We start from the raw sequence: 21,492 nt of genomic DNA, 5'->3' as shown, positions 1-21,492 counted from the left end.
CCCGCGCCCGCTGCGCGCGGCTATTGGCGGAGCCGCCTGTCACTCATCCAGACTTCCGCTGTGATTGGTCGGAGGGTGGAGCCAGAGCGGTCGCGGAACAACAACAATAAACACAACCGGGCGCGCGCGCGCGCGCCGCGGCCACGCACGTCCGGCAACTGCGCCGCGGCGGCGCCTGCGCACGCCGGGATCACGTGGCGGCGATGACCAATCAACTACCAACCAGAACAAATCAGAGCCAATCAGAGCCAAGCAGGCCGGCCCGGCCCCGCCCCGCCGAGGGGAAGGAGCCCGTTAGGGGGCGCTGCAGCGGCGCGCGCCGGCTCCGCGGCCCCGGATTGGCTGCGCGCGGCGGGGCGGGAAGGGCGCGAAAGGCGGCGCGGGGAGCGCTGAGGGGAGACGGCCACGGCACCGCCATGGCCCGGCCCTGACCTAACCTGACCTGAGCGCGGCGACACCGGCCTGGCCCTGACCGCCCTGGCACCGCCGCTGGCACCGACCGCGCCAGCCCTGCCGTGGCGCTGACCGCACCGACACCGGCGCTGCCCTGGCACTGACGGCACCGGCCCGGACCGCACCGGCCTGACCCTGACCGCACCGACACCGGCACCCGCCTCAGCTTTGCACTGACCGCACCGGCCCGGACCTCACCGGCACTGCCCGGGCGGGCGCCACACCGACACCGGTGCTGCCCTGGCACTGAGCGCGCCAGCCCTGACCTGACCTCCCTGTCACCGGCACCGGCCCTGCCCTGGCTCTGAGCGCCCCGCCCGGACCGCCCCGGCGCTGCCGCTCTCCCTCCCCCGTACCGGTACGCCTCTCCTCAGCCCGCGAACGGGCCTCGCCGCGGGGCCGGTCCCGGGCGGTTCCTCTTTGTTTTCAGGGTTCGCTGTGGGCTCTCAGGCCCGTGTGGGTCCCTGGCTCCTTGGCGTGCCCTGTCTGCCCCCGGCTCTGCCGCTTTCCCACCCAGCAGACCCCTCGTTCTCGCTGCTTTGTGCTCTTGCTGAGTGTCTCCTGAATAATCCCTTTCTGGGCGCTCCTTTGGGTACAGGATTCGGGGGGTTTTAACTGCAAACATTCGGAGTTAGAACTCCTCTGTACTGTAAAATGCTAAGTAAAAACAATTTGATACCGTGCTGCAGTTAGAGTGTATCCGTGGGGGAGACAGCATAGTCGTGGGAGGCAACAGAATTTTTTGCAGAAACAAAGCTGATAACGTTTTTTTTGTTTTTTCTGTAGGCTGCTTTTGGATGTGAAGGATGGACATCTCAGTGATTACTATTGGACAAGTACAAAATGTGCTTTCTGCTATGCAGAAGAACTTGGAGTGCCCAATATGGTATGTCAGAGAATAATATCTGTATAGCTAATTTTTTTGAGATGTGTTTTTTTAATTCTCATTTCTTCAAAAATGCTTTGTCAGTTTTATGGCTTACCAGAGAACAAAGAGATTTCTTCTTAGAACTAAACATACTGATGTTTTGTAAGGCTCAAATGAAAAAGTGCAAGAAAAAACTTACATTTTGCTCTTATGTTCTATATTTTGCTTTTCTATTCAAACCTGAATGTGTCAGTCCTCTATTCAGTGAGGGAGAAAATACATCTGGTTGGATTAGAGGATTGTTTGTAAAGCTGTGTGGCTTTTGTCCCTTGACTCTGAAAGGTAAATGGGGTCTGTAATTCTTAAATGTTGCATTTAATAATATCTTGCATTTCTTTAATGCAGACAGATGCTGAAATAGCAAAGGTTGTGGTTGAAGTCTATAACCTCTGTGCTCTTGTTTTTGTTTCCCTCTTTTTAGCCTGGATGTGGTGCAAGAGCCTGTTTCAACAAAGTGTGATCACATATTCTGCAGGTAGGTTTGAAAACTTGCAAGTGCAATGCAGTTTTTAATTTCCACATATAATGGTTTGGGGTTTATAAGTTTTAATTCCATATATACCTGTTTTAATTATGTTTCTTCAGTGCTAATAATGTATGTATGCTATGTATTGATAAGTTTGTGTGTAGCTACTTGAGGGGAAAAATGTCAATTCTGCAGAAGAGAGAACTGCAATTTTAAAATGCATCAGAGGGGATCAATTAACTCACTGCACCCTTGATTCACTAAGTGGTGAATGTGCATAGTCACTTTTAGGGAAAATAATATCCTTCTCTTGTGTCCATCACAAGTGTTCTTTCTTTCTAGATTCTGCATGTTCAAACTTATCAACAAAAAGAAAAAAGGAGTGGTGGAGTGTCCTCTGTGTAAGACTGAAGTTACCAAGAGGTGAGGAAATCATCTTGGTAAGGGAGCTGGAGGATGAGGTGTTTGAGCTCTGAGGAAAGATCAACAATAGGCTTAAAATATGTTAGCACAATATACTTATTTTTATTTATTTATTTATTTATTTATTTATTTATATTTTTCTTCTGAAATACAGAAGAAAATAGGTTTTTTACTAAGCTGTTTATTTCTAGAAGAGTAAATGTAGTATCTTGCCTCAATGTGAGCTTTTTCCAGGTGAACACACCTCTCTCAACAAGTCTCTGTGCTAGATTGGTGTTTAATCCTTGCAACTGATTTCTCTCTACTAAACCTATATGAGAAAATGATATGCTCACTTTTGTGATAATTTTAAGTCTCATAGTAATGGTTCTTTGGGGGAATTTGTTATTCCATGGCAACAATTTCTTCTTGTCTCATCTTCCACTTTGGAGTTTTACCCCTTTTGTGGTTCAGCCAAAATTCTAGAAATATTTCTAGTTAGCCTGTTCTTTTGTCTTAAAATAACTGAAGTGCTGATGTTATTTCAGAAGTCTGAAAGAAAATTCCAGATTTAAGGAGCTAATTGAAGGACTGTTGGAAACTATCCATGCTTTTGAGCTTGACACTGGAGTGAAGTGTAAGTGTTGTAAATGTATGTCCCCAGTTGGGTTTTGGGTTTTTTTAATAAGGTTTTGACATATCATGATTATTAAAAGGTATCCCATTCTAAAATAACTAGAATTAGATCTTGATAGATTATCTATATAACCAAAATTGGTTGGGAAAATTAGTTGGGAGGATCAAGATCTTAATAATTACTTGAAGAGTGCTCAGTAATAATTCAACAAATTTTCTTTCTTGGATAAACATATTTAAGCTGTATATACACTAAGTGCACAGAGTCTATAAAAGTCTATTTCATTAATATATAATACTCAGTGTAAAAATATTTTTTTTCTTTTTACCTAATACCTTGTTTCAGTTTTAAAGAGTCATCACTTTCCTAAAACATCCACGGATGCCACTGCTGCTGAGTCCCTGTGTAAAGAAAGTTCTGTCATCCAAAGTAAGGGCTTCAGAAACAGGAGGAAAAGTGCTAAAGGAAATGAACAAGAAAACTTCACCTTGGTAACTGCTTTTTCCCATTTTATTTTTGTGGATTGTTTAAAAATGGATTTGGAATAAGTGCACATGCATAAAAGAATGAAGTAGGAGATTTTGAGCTGATCTCAGATTGTTGTTTGATCTGAGTAATCTGGACAAGGATATTTGTATATTTTTGTCTTCCTAACCTACTTGAGAAAGATGTTTACATAAAATGACCTGAATTTATGCATAATACTGCCATAATACAGTCTGTTATTGAAACCAGGATTGAAAACTTGCTCCACCTGCTTGTTTCATGAGGCTGTCTAGGGTTTTTACCTTGTTGGTAAAAGGGTTTTTACCTTTTTAGGGGCAAGATCACAACTGTGTCTTAGGATTCACAAGGCATTACCCAGCTTGGGGTATTTGCTCTGTGTGGGACTGTCCATGGCATGGTGTTTTTGTTTTCATCTGCTTAATGCTGAATAGAATGTTAGACAATACAGAATGTAAGCTCAAGCTGTTAATGATTTAATCTGTTATATGCATGATGAATTGTTTCTATTGACACATTTCATCACTGCTGCCAATATGATAAATTACTTCTATTATGCATAGAAGCTGCCAATGCATATGAGCTAAGTATTTATATCAGCTCCTTGTTAAAATTTAAATAGCTATGATTTTTTTAAAATACCCCACTTTTGTAAATAACTATTCCTTTCTGTTTTCCTGTCAGCAGGAAGCTAGTGTGAATATTCAGCTTACAGATGCCAAAATGTGTCACCCAAGAAACAAACCTCAGAAATCTGGTTCTCAAAAGGGAACTTATATAGATTTTGGTAAGATCTGTTCTAAATCCACACTAATTGATCCTATGCACAATGCTTGCAAAGGAATGAAAGGTGATTATGTTCAAAGTCTTTATAAACACTAATTTCTACTTAACAAAATTAAACGGAGACAAGTTATGGACAATTCCAAGTTGGTAAAAGGGTTTTTTACATAATTATATCATGGCAGATGATGCTGCTGTAGTGAACCCTTAAGCCTTGGTGTACACAGTCCAGAGAAGGTATTTACAGATGTGCAAAAAATTACAGCTAAAGGTAACCACTGCTTTCTGAAGAACATTAAACCTTGTCACCAGTGGTTGAGATGAGGATGAAATCTATTTGAGATATTAACATTTTTTTGCTATCTATCCTAGCTTTTCAGCATTTTATTTCATCTGGTGTTGACTGCTCTGAGAAAAAAGACAAATGCCATGATAGCTTATTTTTTATGCTATTCCTTCAAGGAGAGAATTGAGTTTATTTCCTCACTTTTTTCCTTATTGCATCTGCCAGGGTCAAAGGATCTGTAAGAGACATTTGAATATATTTCTCTGACTTCCAGCTCAAAATTCTAAATACTGGTAGCTGTTTTTTGTACAAATTTAGAAATTAGAAAGTAACTTTTAGGTGATTAACTCTTAGTTACCAGTCACTGTATTTAAACACAGTTTTATGCTGGAGCTATGTAGATAGTTTTATTATGGAAATCATTAAAATTACATTAAATACTTCACAATTGAACTTTGTTTTATCTGCTAAAAGTTGACAGCATCTAGCTCTACAAAGAAGTAGGCATGTGTGTGATGATAACCACTGAATCTGGCAAGTCACCCTTCTCTGAATCATTCCAACCAGAGTAACAGATTATTTGTTTTCAGGCTCTGAATCATCTGAAGAGTTTTTTAAACAGGCAAGCAAAACTGGGTAAGTAAAGGTGATTAAGGAATTCATTTTTTCTACAGACAGTAGTTCAATATTTTCATTTCCTGCGTTCTAGTTTCTTAGCATAGGACTGATATCATTCTTAAACAGACAAATGGTTTTCAACTTTGAGGGCATTAGGGTAGAATAGGGAGCTGAATTCCAGCAGTTTGCCATATTTCATGCTTTAAAACTCTTTTCTAAGTGTTTTGTTTTGGACATAGATCTTCCATAGAAAAGCAGGCCCTGTGCTTTAGAAAGTAAATACTAAATTCAGGATTGCACAAGAGAATCTTTTAAAGAAAGGGCCTGCAGCTCTGAAGAGATCTGGTTGTGGTGTCAGTTGTGCAGTTTGACTTCTCCAGAAACTATTTCAGAGAGCAAAAAGGGAAAAATAATTATCATCTTGTTTCTATTATGGTTTTATCTGTAATGAAAGTAGATTTCCTTTCCCAACAGGTTTGAAGACAAAGGAGCAATTCAGATTTCTTCTCCAGTAAGGCTGGAAGAACTTGAGAGTGCTGAGAAAGGGAATGAAAATTCTTGTAATGCACAGCCTGACAAGCTGTGTGCCAAAGAAATAACACTGCCAGATATCCTAGGTGTGTTGTTGTTTTGGTGACAAAGGTGACTATGCTTGAAAGAGACCACAACATTTTTATTTCACATGATTGTGTGTACAAATATATGCTTCCAGTCTTGTATCATGAAGTTCTGTTAATGCCTGCAGCTAATACAAGACTGTTCCTGTAGCCTAGATACAAAATGTGGATGTTGTAGGCACAGGAACAGAAAGGAAGAAAAAGTACAAAACTTAATCTATTCTATGTGAGTCATATTACAGATGAAAAAGCACTGGCTAGTAATTCATGTAAAAATTTAGAAAAACATGTGATATGATCTTTCTGCCTTTTTCTGGAGGGAGATTTGTGCACTGTAATATTCTGGTTAGGGGGGGAAATAAGAGCAGTTTTTATTAAGCAAAGTAGCCATTAAGCTTGTTCTTGTGTGTGTAAAATAGAGGTTAATAATTTATTATACCTGTAAATCTAACAGGTGAAGGTGATTTCTCAAAGGAATGTTTGAGCAAGAAAAGCACACAGAGCATCACTGAATGTGCCAAACCTGACCAAGTGAATGTGACTGAATGCCAGAGTTCTCCCTTGGATGTTCTTGCTGTAGAGCTGCTCCCAGAGCAGTGTGACAGAACAGGGGATGCCAGTCCCACCCTGAATGGGGACACATCATTCTTTAAGAACAAAGAAATGGATGAACAGCAAAGGCAGCACAACAGTGAACATCAAGAGTCTGATTTAGAAGGTAGCTCAGAGAGCAGGCTGGATAAAAGCAGAGAAATGGAAACTGATGTACAAAGTGTGGAAGCTGTAGAGGGATATGAACCTGAGAATGACTCTTCCCAGGACAAAGAGCTTCCTCTGGAGGAGCTACCTCAGGCAGAGACACTTCACTCTGCCACCCTGAATAAAGTCTCCAAGAAGAGACTGAAGCAGAGCATTCAAAAAGTCAATGAATGGTTTTCAAAAAGCAATGAGGTTTTGTCTTCCAATTCTTCAGTGGATGAATCTGCTGCATCAGCTGATGTTTCAGGTGAAGGAGATCTGTGTTTATCAGATAAAGAGTCCTGCATTTCAGAAAGGACTGACCCTATGGCACATTCCATGGAAATTGCAGCAGAGGAAGGAAGAAAGAGGTGGTCAAAGCAAACAGCAGAAAACATCAAAGACAAAATATTTGGAAAAACATACAAGAGAGGGAGGAAATCAAATCCCCCTTCTACCTTGAGAGATATTTTGCCTACTAGACAAAAGGAAGATGTGGCTGCTGCCAAGTGCCTGAAGGATTTCAGCAAAGACAGGCTCAAACGAAAGAGGAAGACTGCCTGTGTCCTGCAGCCTGAGGATTTCATCAAGAAAAAAGATACAGAAAAGGCAGATGGAGGCCCTCAAAGTGTTAATGGGGGCCTTGGAGAGGCTGAAAAGAAAAGATGTGATGAAAGTGTTGCTGTTAATGAGAGTAACCTCTCTCAGAATAGAACAAATAATACATTAACAGAACCTGAGGAAGGAGGAGAGTGCACATGGAAGAAAGCCACAGAGAAGGTCACTGCCAAGCACTGTGATGGGGAACCAGAAATGTACAACTGTGATCAGAAAAACACCAAAAAGAGAAGTTCTGCAGCAAAAAGATGCAGGCATTCTAGTAGAACCATGTGTGCTCTGCAGTTAGTAGTGGACAGAGGCTCTGTTTTCCCTGATCCAGCTGAGCCACAGATTGACAGCTACCCAAGCAGTGGAGAGCCCAGGAAAGCTGATCCTGAGCAAAACCCAGTCAGACGCAGCAGAAGGCTTCAGTTACTGTCTGAAGAAATGACAAAAGAAACAAGGAAAGGAGTAAAGGGAGCCAGAAATAACAGTGATCATGGAAGATCTGGCTCTAGAGACCAAAGGAATGTGGCAGCTCACTCTGCTGAGTGCAAAGACCTGTGTGAGCCTCAAAATGAGTTGAGTTACAGGCCTGGCACTAATTTGGAGGGAGGTGATCTGCAAGCAAATGAAGCGCAGGTTACTCTAAAGAATTTATCTGACACTGCAAAAACTGCAAAAAGTCTGTTCAGTCCTTCATGTCTGCCTTCAAACTGTGCTTCCACTGTGCCTGATACAGGTAGCCCCCTCCTCCTGCAGCTTCCTTCAGTGTCTGCTGGGCAAATTGCTTCTCCCCAGACTGAGAAGGTGGCTGAATCACCTGCTGCTTCTCCCCCAGAATGTGGGCATGATTCACAAGATGTTCCAGAGGACTTCAAAGCTGAGAATTTGCCAGTGGCTAAAAATGTTTTGGAATTGAGTAAGGAAGCTGAAGACAGTGACTTGGACACACAATATCTGAGGAATATATTCAGGCATTCCAAGCGCTCATCCTTCAGCCTTTTTCAGACTCGTGCAGTGCAAGATCCTCCTTCTGAAACCTTCAATCTATCATGTGCTGCTCAGGTAGAAAATAAGGCTAGCAAACAATTGCAACCAGAAAGCTTGCAAGAGGAGAGAGCAGCTGATCAAAACTTGAGCAGCGTTTCTGAGAGAGAGAAGCTTAAGACCTGTGAGTCTGCCCACGTTGATCCTGTGCCTTGCTTTGCTGTCAGCACAGAAGAGCACAGGGATGGCATTTCACAGGCTGCAGAAGAAGGGACTCTGACACCAGCAAGAGCAGGGACTGCTCAGATTGAGCACAAAAATGGATTGCTGCAAGAAGAGCAGGGCAATGAAATGCCAACGTCAAATGAGATAGGGACAGAAAGTGAGCTGAGACAGAATCCCATTGAAAGTGATGGAAGCCAGAGTGATCAGAGTAACACAGAGGAGCATGATTCCAGACAAAATGATTTAAACACAGGCCAGGAAAACAGCTTCAGTTCAGAAAGCAATCAGGCAACAAGGACTGAAGCGGTTGACTGCACAGAACCAATTCTACATTTTCAATCCACATCAATGATTTGTTCTGAAACTTGTCAGCAAAGCCCTGCTGAACTCAGCTGTGAAGACACTAGGACAAAAAGTAGCAAAAGAGAAAGAAAATGTGTAAAGGGGAATGAAGAAGAAGCAGCCCAAACTGTTGGCACAGCAATGCCCGAGTGTTCAGCTGCAGAGGCTCTGGAAGAACCTCTTGGGGAGGGTTGTGACCTTACAGGTTTGTCTGAAACCCCCAATGTCTTACTGTGCTCTGATACTGACATTGAGGAGAACAGCAGCTTATGTGAAACTGATAGGAAAGAGAAATCTGCAGTGTTTGTCAAAAGTGACAGTGCAGAACTGCAGAGCAGAAATGCAAGTTCTAAATCAGCACCTCGAGGTCCTCACAAGTCTCGAAGGCGAGTGCAGAAACTGCCATCCTCAGATGAAGAGTCCTGTGAGGATGAGGACTTGCCATGCTTCAGGGCATTCATCTTCAGCAAATCAGCCAGCACACCTTTGCAGACTGATAAACAAATGGCATCTGTGGTGGAGTGTCCAGTGGCAGAGTGTCCAGGGAGCCCCAGTGTGCCTCCTCTCAGTGTGAGTGAGGATGGCAATGCTGTGCAGAAGGTGCCTGAAGCTGTCCTAAGTCATGTGTGTGCTTCACCAAGCCAGGAGTCAGAATGCTCTGTCAACTTATTTTCTTCCCAGTCCAACATGTCTGAGGAATCACTTAATGGAGCACAAGAGCTGAGCAAACATTTACCACAAGCTCAGGTGTCCAACCAAATGAGCACTGTAAATGACAGTAAAGAAACTCCTCAGAATTCTGGTGGAGGGCTGAAGGAAACCAAAGGTGAAAGCCAAGAAGACCCAGACATGGGAGCAAACCTAGGTACAAACAAGATTTTTCTCTGCAGCTGTGTTTATAATGTCCTTACAGCGAGGTTTTTGGTGTGTGCATGGAAATTTTGTTCTTGCTCTTCTAGAAGATGTATCAATCTTAATCAAACCAAAACCTCTCAGTGGTTTATTTCCTGAAAATTACAAAAACCCCTCAGTGGTTTATTTCCTGAAAATTATGTTCTTCCAGTGTTCTTTGTTCAGAGCACAAGTGAACAGATTGGGCATTAGAGACTGTCTGAGGGAACTCATGTTTGAGGGAAATGCTGGTTCTCTTACTGCAATGGGATGCTTGCATTGCCTGCAAAGTCACACCTATCCAAGCTTTTTGCCCAGATGAAATGATTGTTGAAATTTGCTGTAGAATTTTTTAGTGAATATTTTGCCTTTTTTATGGCCTTTGTAATTGTTTAGGACTCTTTCATCCCTGTTGAAAGAGAATTTTGTTGAAACACTGAATTCTGCTTACTTTGTCATGTGTGTGATATCTTTGAAATATTCACTTAAAGGAAATGTCCTAACTTCAGCACTTTCAAAACTTGTCACTTTAGTGTTATAGTTTTTAGTTCTCTAAAACTTCCACATGCTAAGAAATTCTGGATAATGTTGGTTGGTTTGTTGTTGTTTGGTGAAGTTTTTTCTTTAACCCAGGTTTTTTTTTCCCCACCTTCTTCAAGGTGAAAGATCTGGATCTGACAGTGAAATAAGTGTTGTAGAAGATTCCTGTGAAGCATTCTCTCAGGGTGAAATCCTCACCACACAGGTGAGTGAGTTCATCACTGAGTGTAGAAGCAGCTTGCATTCCAGGAGATAAGCAAGCTGTGAATACAGTGGAAAATTCCTTTCATCATCATTCTTTATCACTAAATTCCTTCTGAAAGCATAATTAATGAAGATCTGAAGAGCTGCTTCTCTGCCATTATTTGTCCAACTTTTCCTCCCCTTGTGACCTTACACTGCAATGGCCACAGCTTATTATGTGCTGTTGGTTATAGGGCTTAATTAGGGAGATGCTAATTAATGCATCTCCACACTTGGCCAGTGCTGGAAATGTCAGCTCCCTATATTTCAAAACTTTCATGATGGGAATATATAAGAATCTGGTGATAAGGAGTAGATTTATTACAATATGATATTTAAAAGCAGAGACTTATCTCCTCTGTGTAAAGATTAAATCAAATCATTCCATATTAGAGTGTTATAGCTCCAAGTCCCAGCAGGCAGTGTCTAATCAAAGGTGTGTCTAGCAGTGTATTTTTTTTCTGCTGTTAAAATTCTGAATGCTGCTCAGTGCACTGACTTTATGGGGCCATAAAGTAATGTAAAATTGGGTAGAGAAATCAAATTGAGGGTTAGAGCCTTGGGGTGTTTTTGTTTTGCTTTGGGGTTTTTATTTGTTCTATGTGACTTTAAGGAAGATATTATGCCAACTCTCTCTTCAGCATTTTCAGCCCTATGGGCTTTATGTATGTCCAAAAAAAAAAAGTGAATTTAATTTTTGTGCTCTGTGGGTGTATTGGGTGATTTGGGCTGGGGGTTCAGCTGAGGGTTAGGAGCTTGGGGTTTTTTGTTTTGCTTTGGGGTTTTTCTTTGTCCTGTGGTCTTATGCCAACTCTCTCTTCAGCATTTTCAGCCCTATGGGCTTTATGTATGTCCAAAAAAAAGTGAATTTAATTTTTGTGCTTTAGGGATGCTTCTCCTGTTTACAGCATTAGGGAAATGTGCTCAGCTGGCAGGACACTGTTCCTCCTGCAGCCTCCTGGATGGAGATCCTGGGATGTGCCCAGGCTGGATGGATCCATGGCACTGGGGCTGTGGGATTTGGGGTTGTGGTGATGGTTTTCTGTTTGCTTGGGAGTTTTTCTTTTTGGGAGTTCCTGGTTTTGCTTGGGTTCAGTAACAAAGAGGCTCCACACGGTGCCAGTGCTGGAGCTACAAATGGAATATTCAGTTCTGGAAATGGAAATTGCTTTATCATGCAGATGGTTTGGGTTTTTAAAAAGGTCTTTTGAAAACTTTGAGCTGTTCTTATGAGGATCTGCCTATGGCATGGTTTTGATTGTGTGATATAATTTTTGAGGAGGAACATAAGGAAGAATATTATGAAATGTTGCAGTCCTTTAAACAATCTTTGGGCCTTTTAGTAACTGGAAAATGAAGACTCAATTTAAAAATTAATAATGAACATCATGGATTGAGCTACTAGTGGAGTTTGGACAAAATTACTTTCAAATAAATTTGTGCAGGAATTGTGTTGTTTTCTGATTGATTAAACTCTGAGGCATCTAAGCTGAAATAACATGACTGGCAAAATGAGTGTGTGGTCATTTGGGTGGGTTTGCTTCTGATTTTGGGTGTGTGCACTATTTGTTACAGTAAAAGCACCACAGTCACCTTTTCAACATGTGGCAAAAACTTCATTCAAAACCATTTTGCTATTTCTAATTTTCAAGTGTTTGTTAAAGAAATGAATCCTGAGTTTGCTTATGTTGGCACTCTTGTGCTCCTTTGCAGCAAAAGAATGCAATGCAAAACAGCCTGAAAAAACTTCAGCAAGAAATGGCTGCACTTGAAGCAGTGCTGAAGCAGAATGGGAGCCAGAACTGTGAAGTTTTACCTGTCCAAAGGGAACTGCCACATTCCAGTACTGAAGGAGCATCTGAAATGGCTCAAACAAGAGAAGAAGAAAACAGGTCAGTGGTTTTGTTTGGAGTTTTGGGGGGTTTTTTATGTTTAAGTATCTCTGAGCTTCTGGGAAATTACAATAATTTCACTGTTGCTACATTTTTCTGATGCTTAAAAGAGTGAAAAGGGTATTAAAATCAATTTCCCTCTCTCAAGGTCTCCAGAATTGTTGCTTTCAGCTTCGAAATCCTCTTTAAGGAAGAGATCAGATCTGGAGAAAGGCCCTGAGTGTGACAGTATTCTAAAGAACAAAACTCCCTCTGAAAAGACAAAACCTGTGCAAGAGGCAGTGCAGGAACACAGGCAGTGCCAGCTTGAAGCAGGTAACATTGAAGAGAAAAATCCAATGCTTTTTGATTTCTGGTGGTTTTCTCCTGTTCTTTTCATGTTTTTATATATCAGCAAGATACAACTTTTCCCTGTAAATCCATGATTTTAATTTATATGTTCCTGGTCATTTTAAAAAGGTGTTGCTACTTTGGTAGCCCAGCTGTATGGCTGCCCATCAAATGGGGTGTGACAGCTTTTTGACCCTAATAGGAGTTTTTCTGTCTCACTTCTAAATTCAGACAATTTGACAAATATGCTGCTCAAAGTTCCACAGGTATTCTAGTCTCTTGCCTATAGATCAGGAAAAAGTAATGTTGGAGGCATAGATGAAGTAATAAACACAAAAGGAGAGGAAGTAACTGCAAAATTTAAACCTAAAAGAAAGAGCAACAACCTTCTACCATGACTACATGAAAAATGCAGCTTTCTCAAGGAGTAATTTCTTGTTTCCTTCAGAAAATGAAGAGGAACAGAAATCTGAGACCAGACAAAACAGTGCATCTCTCTCATCAGATCTTTTTGGAAATATGACCCAGAGTCCAGATAACTCTTCCTCCTCTGTAAGGCTTTTTACCCCTCAAAGTGCAGAAGCCACAGCTGGACCTGTCAGGGCTCAGAACACTGAGAAAAGCTGTGGCCCAGGACACAAATTGAAGAGAAGTGAAAGTTTTCCTGTACCTGTTCTGCACAATTCAACTGGGAAAGAAAATGCTACAAATCCAGCAGTGACCAAGAGGAAAGAAATGTCAATTGTGGTCTCAGGTCTAAATCACAGTGAGCATGTAAGTAGATTTCAGAATTTGGAGATCACTAGTTAATAATTCCTGATTACCACTAAAATCCTCAGTAGAGAGATCTCTGAGTGTAATAAAACTAATCTTGCAGGAATTGCAGTCCAACTAAAACTCCTGAAGTTGTGAGGATGCTGCCTGTAATGGCACTGTTCAGCTTAGTGAAATTTGAACTTTTTGAACAATCCCTGATGTCTGGGGGGAAAACACAAGATTGCAAAGCCTTGGGGGGCTGGGGAGGGGCTGTGGGTGTTTGGTGCAGTCAGTGATCTCAGAGGATGCTGCTTCACCCAATTTCTGATCCATAGGGAGCATTCTGCAGGTAGGAATTCTGAGTTGCTAATAAAGCTGGTTTTGCACTCAGTTTCCAGAAGGATTTGGCTTTTGGGTTATAAAGCACACACCAAGAGCTCTGCATTACTTCAGTCTGTTGAATGGTGCCAAAACTAAATGTACTTTCTGTGTGCTAGCACATAAAACTGTTACTTTAAAGTAACTATCCTCTTACATTGTGCTCCTAAAAATGGGGCTCTTGTGGGGGTTAAAACTGTTGCTAACTATTATTTTCTTAACCATTTTTCAGTTGGTGGTCCAGAAGTTTGTGAAAAAAACTCAGAGCACTTTATCTAATCACATTACTGAAGGAACAACCCATGTCATAATGAAAACAGGTTTGTTGGGAGCTGGGGGAACAAATCCTCTCTTGACAGAGCATATAGAATTTTACCTTCAGTTTAGACAACAAGCAGACAGGTCAGCAATAAATTTAATAAGTTTGAGGAAAAGGTATTGATTGTTTTCTTCACTGCAGGTTTTTTGTCTAAGCTTGTGAGTTTTCACATTCTGTTTCAGAGGAAGAGTGTGAGGGCGTGTTCAACTTTGAATTACACAAGGGAAATGTTACTTGCTGTTTTATTTCTTCAGCTGTTTGCTCATAATGTTCAGGTTCACACTAGTGTGAAGTAGTTGAGACCCAACCAAAAGGAAACAAAGACAGTTCCCAAAGAAGTCATGCTTTTCTTGCCTCTTATCTTTATAGAATAATTTTTTAAAGGGCTCACAATTGGTACATGTGATTAATTCCTGCTCGTTTCCTTCAGTTTAGTAGGATGACAGTGGATTTTTAGAACCTTTGTATAGTTGTGATATTTTGCTGCTGCATTTTGCAAAGCATGTTTGCTTTTACAGACAGATACCCTGAGCTGTGGTTTTTTTGCTAGAACTAAAAGAGGTTTTATTGTTTGGCCTGCAGATGAGGAGCTGGTGTGTGAAAGGACCCTGAAGTATTTCCTGGGCATTGCAGGAGGAAGATGGGTGGTTGGTTACCAGTGTAGGTATCTCTGCTCCTGAGATCAATGCTCTTTGCCCTTCTGCCAGCAATGCAGTCTCCACTTGTGGCAGTCAAGAAAAAAGAATCTCTTCATGCCTTGCCCATCTGATGTTTTGCAGTGTTTCTTCTAAATACTTTAAAAGCAATTAAAATTAAGAAACACAAGCAGCAATATCAAGCTTCTTCCTCTTGTGAATTATTTACTCTTACTGTTTCTGCTCCCCACTGTGGCAAAAGCCTTTTGTCCCTCTTAATTTAAATCTTTGCAATGCATGGCATCAATTAGTGTAAAATTAATATTATTTATAAATGGTTTAAAAATTCTTTAAGTACTTTCACTGTTTTACTGTATTCCTTTAATACAAATACCTTCAATTTAATGTAGCAGTGAAGTCAGAGTACTGGTAGTGGAAGAACCATTTTGCTGGATAAAATTACTTTTCTTGTTGTGATCTTTTTATTTAGGGATAATTCAGTCTTTTAAAGCAGGAAGAATACTGAATGAGGTAAGTCTTATCTTGAGTCAAATGTCAAATGGTTAAATAAGGCTGTTACATGATGGACTTAGGAGTTTGTTTGTATTGTACAGACATATTCTCTAAACATTTAATATGGAATTTTAGCTCTAAAACCTGGGGTTCTGAACTTAGGAGTTTTTGTATTGTACAGACAGATATTCTCTAAACATTTAATATGGAATTTTAGCTCTGAAACCTGGGGTTCTAGTTTTACCAAGTGCTAGGACCAAAATCCACACTTAGCCCCTGTGCATTCTTTGCTGTTGAAGGCAAAATTGAGTCCCTATTATTTTTTTAACAAATTGCATATTTTTATAAGTTTTCCTATTGATATTAATAGATTATAACATAAAGCAAAATATCTATTCTTTGCTTAAGGAAATAATGTTATATACAGATCATTTCTATCAAAGAAGACTTTACTGATAGACAATTACAGTCTTGGAGTGTCTTTTATTTAGTTTGCTACATTACCATACAGTTTGAGTGTAATTTGTTCTTTTAAAAATTGCCTGATGCTGCAGGGATTTCATACTCCAGCATTTCTCCAGCAAAGCCTTTTAATTCATATTCTGAACACACTCAGAGATTTTCAGTTCTGAAATCTGACACCTTCCTGTTTTGAAGCAGAACTCTGACAGGGAACTGTTCTCAGTCTCTTACCTTCTGATTCCTTGCTTTTGTTGTGTTCCAGGAGAACTTTGAAGTCAGAGGAGATGTAATCAATGGGAGAAACCATCAAGGTCCCAGGAGGGCCAGGCAGGCCCTGACTGAAAAGGTACAAGCACATCAGGGATGCAGATTCTGTCCTGCTCTGTGCTGGCTGAGCTTCTGGAACTTCTCCCAGTCTCTCTGTACACAGAGTTGTACAAATTAATCATTTTTATCCATCAAGGCTGAGCTCTGTCAGCAGCAGAGCAGATATTCTGGATATTCTGTAGGGGCTCACTAAAATTGGAGTGAGTGCTGTCTTTTTATAACATTGGGTTAGTGCTCTTTAATATTCTTTTAGTTTTATTCTTAAATTCTTTTGATTTGTAGGTTACAAAAAGCTTTGTGAAATAGTCATAGCTTGATAGCAAGCCCTGGAAGTGCAATGAAAACAGCAGATAAAAAAAAACAGAATATAAATCATTGCTCTTTAAAAACCCCCTATGAACTCTGACATGTTCTTTGCTTTTCAGATCTTTAAAAACTTTGAGATCTGTTGCTGTGGACCCTTCACTGACATGACTACAGGTGTGTCATTTTAGTGGAATTGGGTGAATGGTTAACATAAAAAATATTTGGAGGGACACTGCATTCACCAGAATTTTACATCTGACCTCTTCTTGGATAATTTTTACCTCTTTTCCTCTGTAATTTTTAAAATCCCTACATGGGGTAAAGTGTAGGTAAATAATTTTATCCAGAACTCCACATGGAGTTAAATGTTCTCTTCTATTTGGATGTCCTCAGACACCCCCTGGCAATTTTGCTGCATTTCAAACCAGGCTTTTCATCTAGTTTATCTCTGGATAAATTATCTAGGGGAAGCATTCATGTCTGGTAATTGTTATTGATGCTCTTGATCTCTCATATTTGAGCATTTTTTCTTCTGTCTTAGTTCCTAAGTACCCTTTTCCTTGCAGTTGACATCCTTATTGTAGCCTCCTGTTTATAGGAGCAAATGTTAGGAGTGAAACACTTTAACAAAGCTAAAACTTAATATATAAAGAAAAAGTTGTTCAGCATAGCTTCATTTTTTACTTTTAAAATTTAATAAACTATGTTACAATTTTTTGAAAATTTAATTTTAATTTTTCTACTTCAAATTTTTATACTTGACTTCCCATTTTTGTGATTTATTCAGCAGATACTTTCTGATTTATCCAATGTAACTTTATTTTTGACTGGGTGAAATATGCTCACGTTTCTTGACATTTACAGTAATTGCTGCAAAGGATGCAGTGCTTTCACCTGCTGCAGTGATCCTCAATTTTGGCTCTTATACTTGAGAGACTTCATCTTCTTCACTACCAATTCAACAAATTGGTGCAAATTAAGTACTTTGGCTACTTTTGTTAATGAGAGATAATCACAGTTCTAACTTCTCATTTATAAATTGCATTTCACCTCTTGCATCCTTATGAGAAGAGGAAATAAATTGTGATTTTTTTTTAGGGTTTGGTTTTATGCAGACCTGTCTGGGGGGAGTTGATGTTCCCTAGCAGGTTTGGAAGTGAGAGAATTCTTTTTCTACTGAGGTTCAGATCTTCAAATGATGTTGGTTTGTGAATTGGAGCAAACACTTAGGGAATAGTGTCAGCTTCAGTGTGATAGCAAACACTGAAGTGACTTGTCACTGTCATATTGTCTGAAAAATCCCTTTGCCAGGATTTCTTCTCCTGGGAAGCTGAGAAGCCTCAGAGAAAAATGAAAACAATAATTATCTGATTGCTTCTCCTGTGTTTTGCTGCTTTGGAATGTGGTTTGGAGATTGTTTATCCAACATGTGCATGTTTGATTGGTTTCATGTGAATTGTTTTTATTTAATGACCAATCACCATCAGCTGTTTTGGGACTCTGGGGAGAGTCACAAGTTTTCATCAACATTCTTTGTACCCTTCTGTCTCTTTCCTTTCTCTATTATTTAGTACAGTTTAGTACAGCATTCTTTAATATAAAATAACATCATAAAATAATAAATTATCCTTCTAAGGACATGGAGTCAGCTTCTCATCTCTCCCCTCGCTGGGGCTGTTTGCACCCTGCACAGTGACTGACTGATTTCATCTGATTTCTTCAGAGCACCTGGAGTGGATGGTGGAGCTGTGTGGTGCCTCTGTGGTGAAGCAGCCTGACCTGTTCACACCCACAGCAGTAAGTGCTGAGGAGTTTTTACTCTCCCCCAGTTTGCAGAGCTGCCTGCACAGCCTGGCAGTGCCCCTTGGCTCTAAGCCTGGCCAGCCTTCCCTGGGAGACTCCCTTGGAGTGGAGACATGACTGGTGTTGGCCAGGTCACTAATTTGTCTTAAAGTTAGCACTGAGCCTTCCCTTTCCAGCTCCAGAAGCCTTTCAGTGACTGAGTGTAGGCACAGAATTTCTGGAGAGAAATCACAGAAGCATCTTGGGAACTAATGTCTTTCTCCCTCTGCTTAAATTCCTCTCTGAAGTGAAACTCTGAAATTAGTTAATGCTCTCTATAAATAAATATGAGAATTATATAAGAACAGACAACAATAGCATTTTTATTTTTTATCTTAAAATCCTAGAATTCTACTGCAGTTGTGGTTGTGCAGCCAGATGCTTGGAAGGAAAACGTGGATTATGGAGGTAAAACAACATTTTTCTGATCTGCTTTCTGCTACACATCAAGTGTCTTTATCACACCTCTCCTTTGAATAGCTAAATACCAGAGGGTTCTAGAGAAATCAAAACTGCATGGAGATGGGAGTGTGTCTTGTAAGAAAAATCTAGAAGGACAAAATATAATGTCTCAAGAACCAGCAATATTTTTAAGAGCTGCTCTGGCAGATGAAAGCTGTTGCCACCTCTGTATGATCAGCTCTACAGAAACTTTTCTAATTGAATATTTTTTAAAAGGTGGGGAAGGGTGTGCTTGGAGGATCAATAAGATCTAGGAGAAAGCTCAGATGGAACAAGATTCCCTTAGTCTGTAAAGGTCATGTTAAAAAGCTTTAACAAATGCAGTTCTGCATTTTTTTCTTGTAAGCAAAATGCTCAGGAGAAACCATGAGGCTCTGGAAGTGCAAGTGGGGTTCTGGAAGGAATGGGAGCTAGTTAGGCTGCACTGAAGTCCAACAAAACAGTGGAGTAGGGTGATGATGTAAAAAACCCAGCTGTTTCCATGGCACTGGAAAAAGGAGAAAATAAAAAGATCCTGGAATGAGGAAGAGCAGTCTGAAAACACTTCAGTAATTTTCTCTTGCTTCTCTTAATGAGACTGATTGCTTGTCACACAGTCAGTGTGTCTGGGCAGGCAGGAACCAAAGCTCTGTCACTGAGATCCTAAATGAAAAGATAACAAGTGCATTCTTTATTTTTATTTCACTGCTTCCTGCTTGGCCAGCTCTGCTCTTGGAGCCCAGCATTACCTGCCTTGACAGGCACTGGCACTGCCACATCCCTGCTTTTCTAGCAGGCCTTTTAAACAGCAAACAGCTTATTCTGAAAGACATCAGCAGCCTCACCTTCAGCTTGTTTGGACCTCTTGATAACAGCTGCATCATTTATTTCTGTGTCTTTGTCTTGCAGCAATCCAGCAGCAGAGCAACGTTGCCCTGGTAACTCGGGAGTGGGTCCTGGACAGCGTGGCTTGCTACCAGTGCCAGGAGCTGAGTGCTTACCTTGTGTCCTGAGGGTGAACAGCAGCTCTTAGGAATCCTAAAACTACTGAAATATTCCCCTCTAGAAGGTGGAATTACCCATTGTTCTTTAAAGCTTTAGATTAGCTTAAGGGACTGTGAGATTATAAATGTTAAACAAATTTTAAAAGTTAGAGAATGTAATATCTGGCCTCCTCAGAGAAATGGTGATGTGTTGTTTGCCACTGCAGCCAGTTTCTGTTTAAATACTTGGGGACATTCCTCAAAAGAAGAATATTGGGCTCTGGGTTTCAATTAAAACATACCTGCACTCTGGATAACCTCCACATTTTCATTTTGCTTAAACACAAACCCTGAAAGCTATTTTATGATTATTAATGCCCCAGCCTTGGCCACTGATTGATTCTGGTTGTGTTGAAAACTCTACAAACAGCTTTCCTGTTGTGCATCACAGTGCCAGCTCACCCTAACCAGAAACACAGCTATGGTCCCCAGAAATGCAATGATTGAATCCAAACAGAAAGGAAGGCTCAAAACCAGGCTAAAAAGTCTTAAAATTTAGTACCAGTGCTGTCAGGCTGATTGCTGACAAGTGTATGTGAAAGGATAATGAATAGATGCATTTTAGTGTCCTGGTGACCCATGATAAGCCCAAAAATATCTGCTTCTAATGGTCCCTGCTTGTAAAATGAGGCTGCAAAGAAATTGGCTTTTTATGAAAGAAAATGTCTTGCTTGTTTCTGTTGCCAAGCAATTCAATTTCATATCTAATTTTGTACTTTGGGAGCAGAACTGCTTGTTTAAAAAGCAAAAATAAAATGTAGCTAAGTTCATAAAATTGTTTTGTGATAAGATGCTGCTGTCTTGGAAAGTTACAGAAAGTATGTTTATAAATATTTGAATGCACAGAAGAAATAAAATTATTTTGGCAAATATTTACCTACTTGTTTTTATGTGAACCAGTCCCTCAGTCTCTGCATTGAGGCATGTGTGAAAAAAACCCTGAAATGGGGAAGGAAGTGGAGACTTCCTAGAGAAAGTAAAAAATGTAAATGAGAATTTCAGAGATGCAATCAGACTCACAGTTGCTATCAACCTGAGAAGTGAAAGTGTTATCAACTCCCCTGCAGCTGCCAAGTGCAGGTAGGCTGATCAAGCATTGCTGCTGGCACTGGCAGAGCTGGAAGCTTTGCTCAGCTGCTCTTCCCTCCTGTGTGACAATTGCAGAGCTCCCAGGCTGCCCAGCACAGCCTCACCTCAGCTGCTGCTCCTCTTATCTCTGCAGCCCATGCTGGCAGGGGCTCTTTGATAATCTGCATTTCAAAGGGCAGCTGGAGGCAAGGACTGAATCCTGCCTGTTGGATGCAAGGAAAAGGCCAAGCAAAACTGTTTTGCTTTGTGAAATTGTCCCCAGATATTGATGCAAAGATTCTCTCTGTCAGGTCAGGCACCAGCTCCAGCTGGATGATTGTCTACAGGAATGACACCCATGGTGCTGCTGTTCCTCCCTGGAGGTGACTAGACCTGTGGAAACTCTGTTTCTGTAAAGTGTTATCTAGTGATCTCCACCTGGTGTGAGATTTGAATGAAGTGAAATGATTTCCAAACAGCCAAAGCCAAGGAATGCTTCCAGAGGAGCAGGTGAGGGGATGAGGCCAGGGGAGCTGGTGAGGGATCTCCTGGAACCCATCTGCACTTCTCCAGTCACATTTCCAGCTTTGCTAACAAAGCCCTCTCTGGCCAGCAGGAGCCCCAAGAGCAGAGCTGCTGCCTCTCAGAACTTCTGCTGCTCAGAGTGACCCTGAGATGTCACAAAGTCTCTTTTCCCAGCCTGGCTGTCAAAGAAGGAGTCAGAACTCTTGAGTTCTCAGTCTCAAGTTTGTTTCTTGTTTCTTATCTATAAAATTCTTCCTCTGGCCTGCTGAGGTCTGTTCAGCAGGTCAGACAGAGGCACTCTGGTCTTATCCTTTTATACTAAAAACTCTGTGTACAATACTTAAAATAACTTCCCAATACCCATCACCTGTGTTAGACAGTGAGCTTCTGCT

The 21,492-nt window shown here is 40.9% G+C and overlaps 1 protein-coding gene across 1 annotated transcript; it reads left to right on the top strand.

The window, feature by feature from the left end:
- Positions 1–1,163: 1,163 nt before the first annotated feature.
- On the top strand, positions 1,164–20,110 carry BRCA1 (BRCA1 DNA repair associated). The gene is made up of 21 exons (XM_084222109.1): positions 1,164–1,339; positions 1,803–1,856; positions 2,190–2,270; positions 2,798–2,886; positions 3,232–3,377; positions 4,075–4,177; positions 5,050–5,095; positions 5,552–5,694; positions 6,149–9,454; positions 10,140–10,225; positions 11,977–12,155; positions 12,304–12,470; positions 12,934–13,259; positions 13,852–13,939; positions 14,521–14,598; positions 15,064–15,104; positions 15,811–15,894; positions 16,301–16,355; positions 17,905–17,978; positions 18,371–18,431; positions 19,374–20,110. Exons 1-21 carry the CDS (start codon positions 1,260–1,262, stop codon positions 19,475–19,477), a joined length of 5,391 nt encoding a protein of 1,796 aa, XP_084078235.1. The 5' UTR covers positions 1,164–1,259; the 3' UTR covers positions 19,478–20,110.
- Positions 20,111–21,492: the final 1,382 nt, after the last annotated feature.

The sequence above is a fragment of the Fringilla coelebs genome (assembly GCF_963513975.1).
Source record: "Fringilla coelebs genome assembly, chromosome: 27".
Classification (NCBI taxonomy): domain Eukaryota; kingdom Metazoa; phylum Chordata; class Aves; order Passeriformes; family Fringillidae; genus Fringilla; species Fringilla coelebs.
Note: the sequence above shows the minus strand (reverse complement) of the source record. Positions and strands in the feature narration are given on the sequence as shown.

Bases quoted from the DNA above. Each gene is read 5' to 3' on its own strand.
- BRCA1 (XM_084222109.1), top strand. From the start codon at position 1,260: ATGGACATCTCAGTGATTACTATTGGACAAGTACAAAATGTGCTTTCT. The intron at 4,178-5,049 runs GTAAGATCTGTT...ATTTGTTTTCAG, and splicing joins GGGAACTTATATAGATTTTG to GCTCTGAATCATCTGAAGAG. The intron at 16,356-17,904 runs GTGTGTCATTTT...TGATTTCTTCAG, and splicing joins CTTCACTGACATGACTACAG to AGCACCTGGAGTGGATGGTG.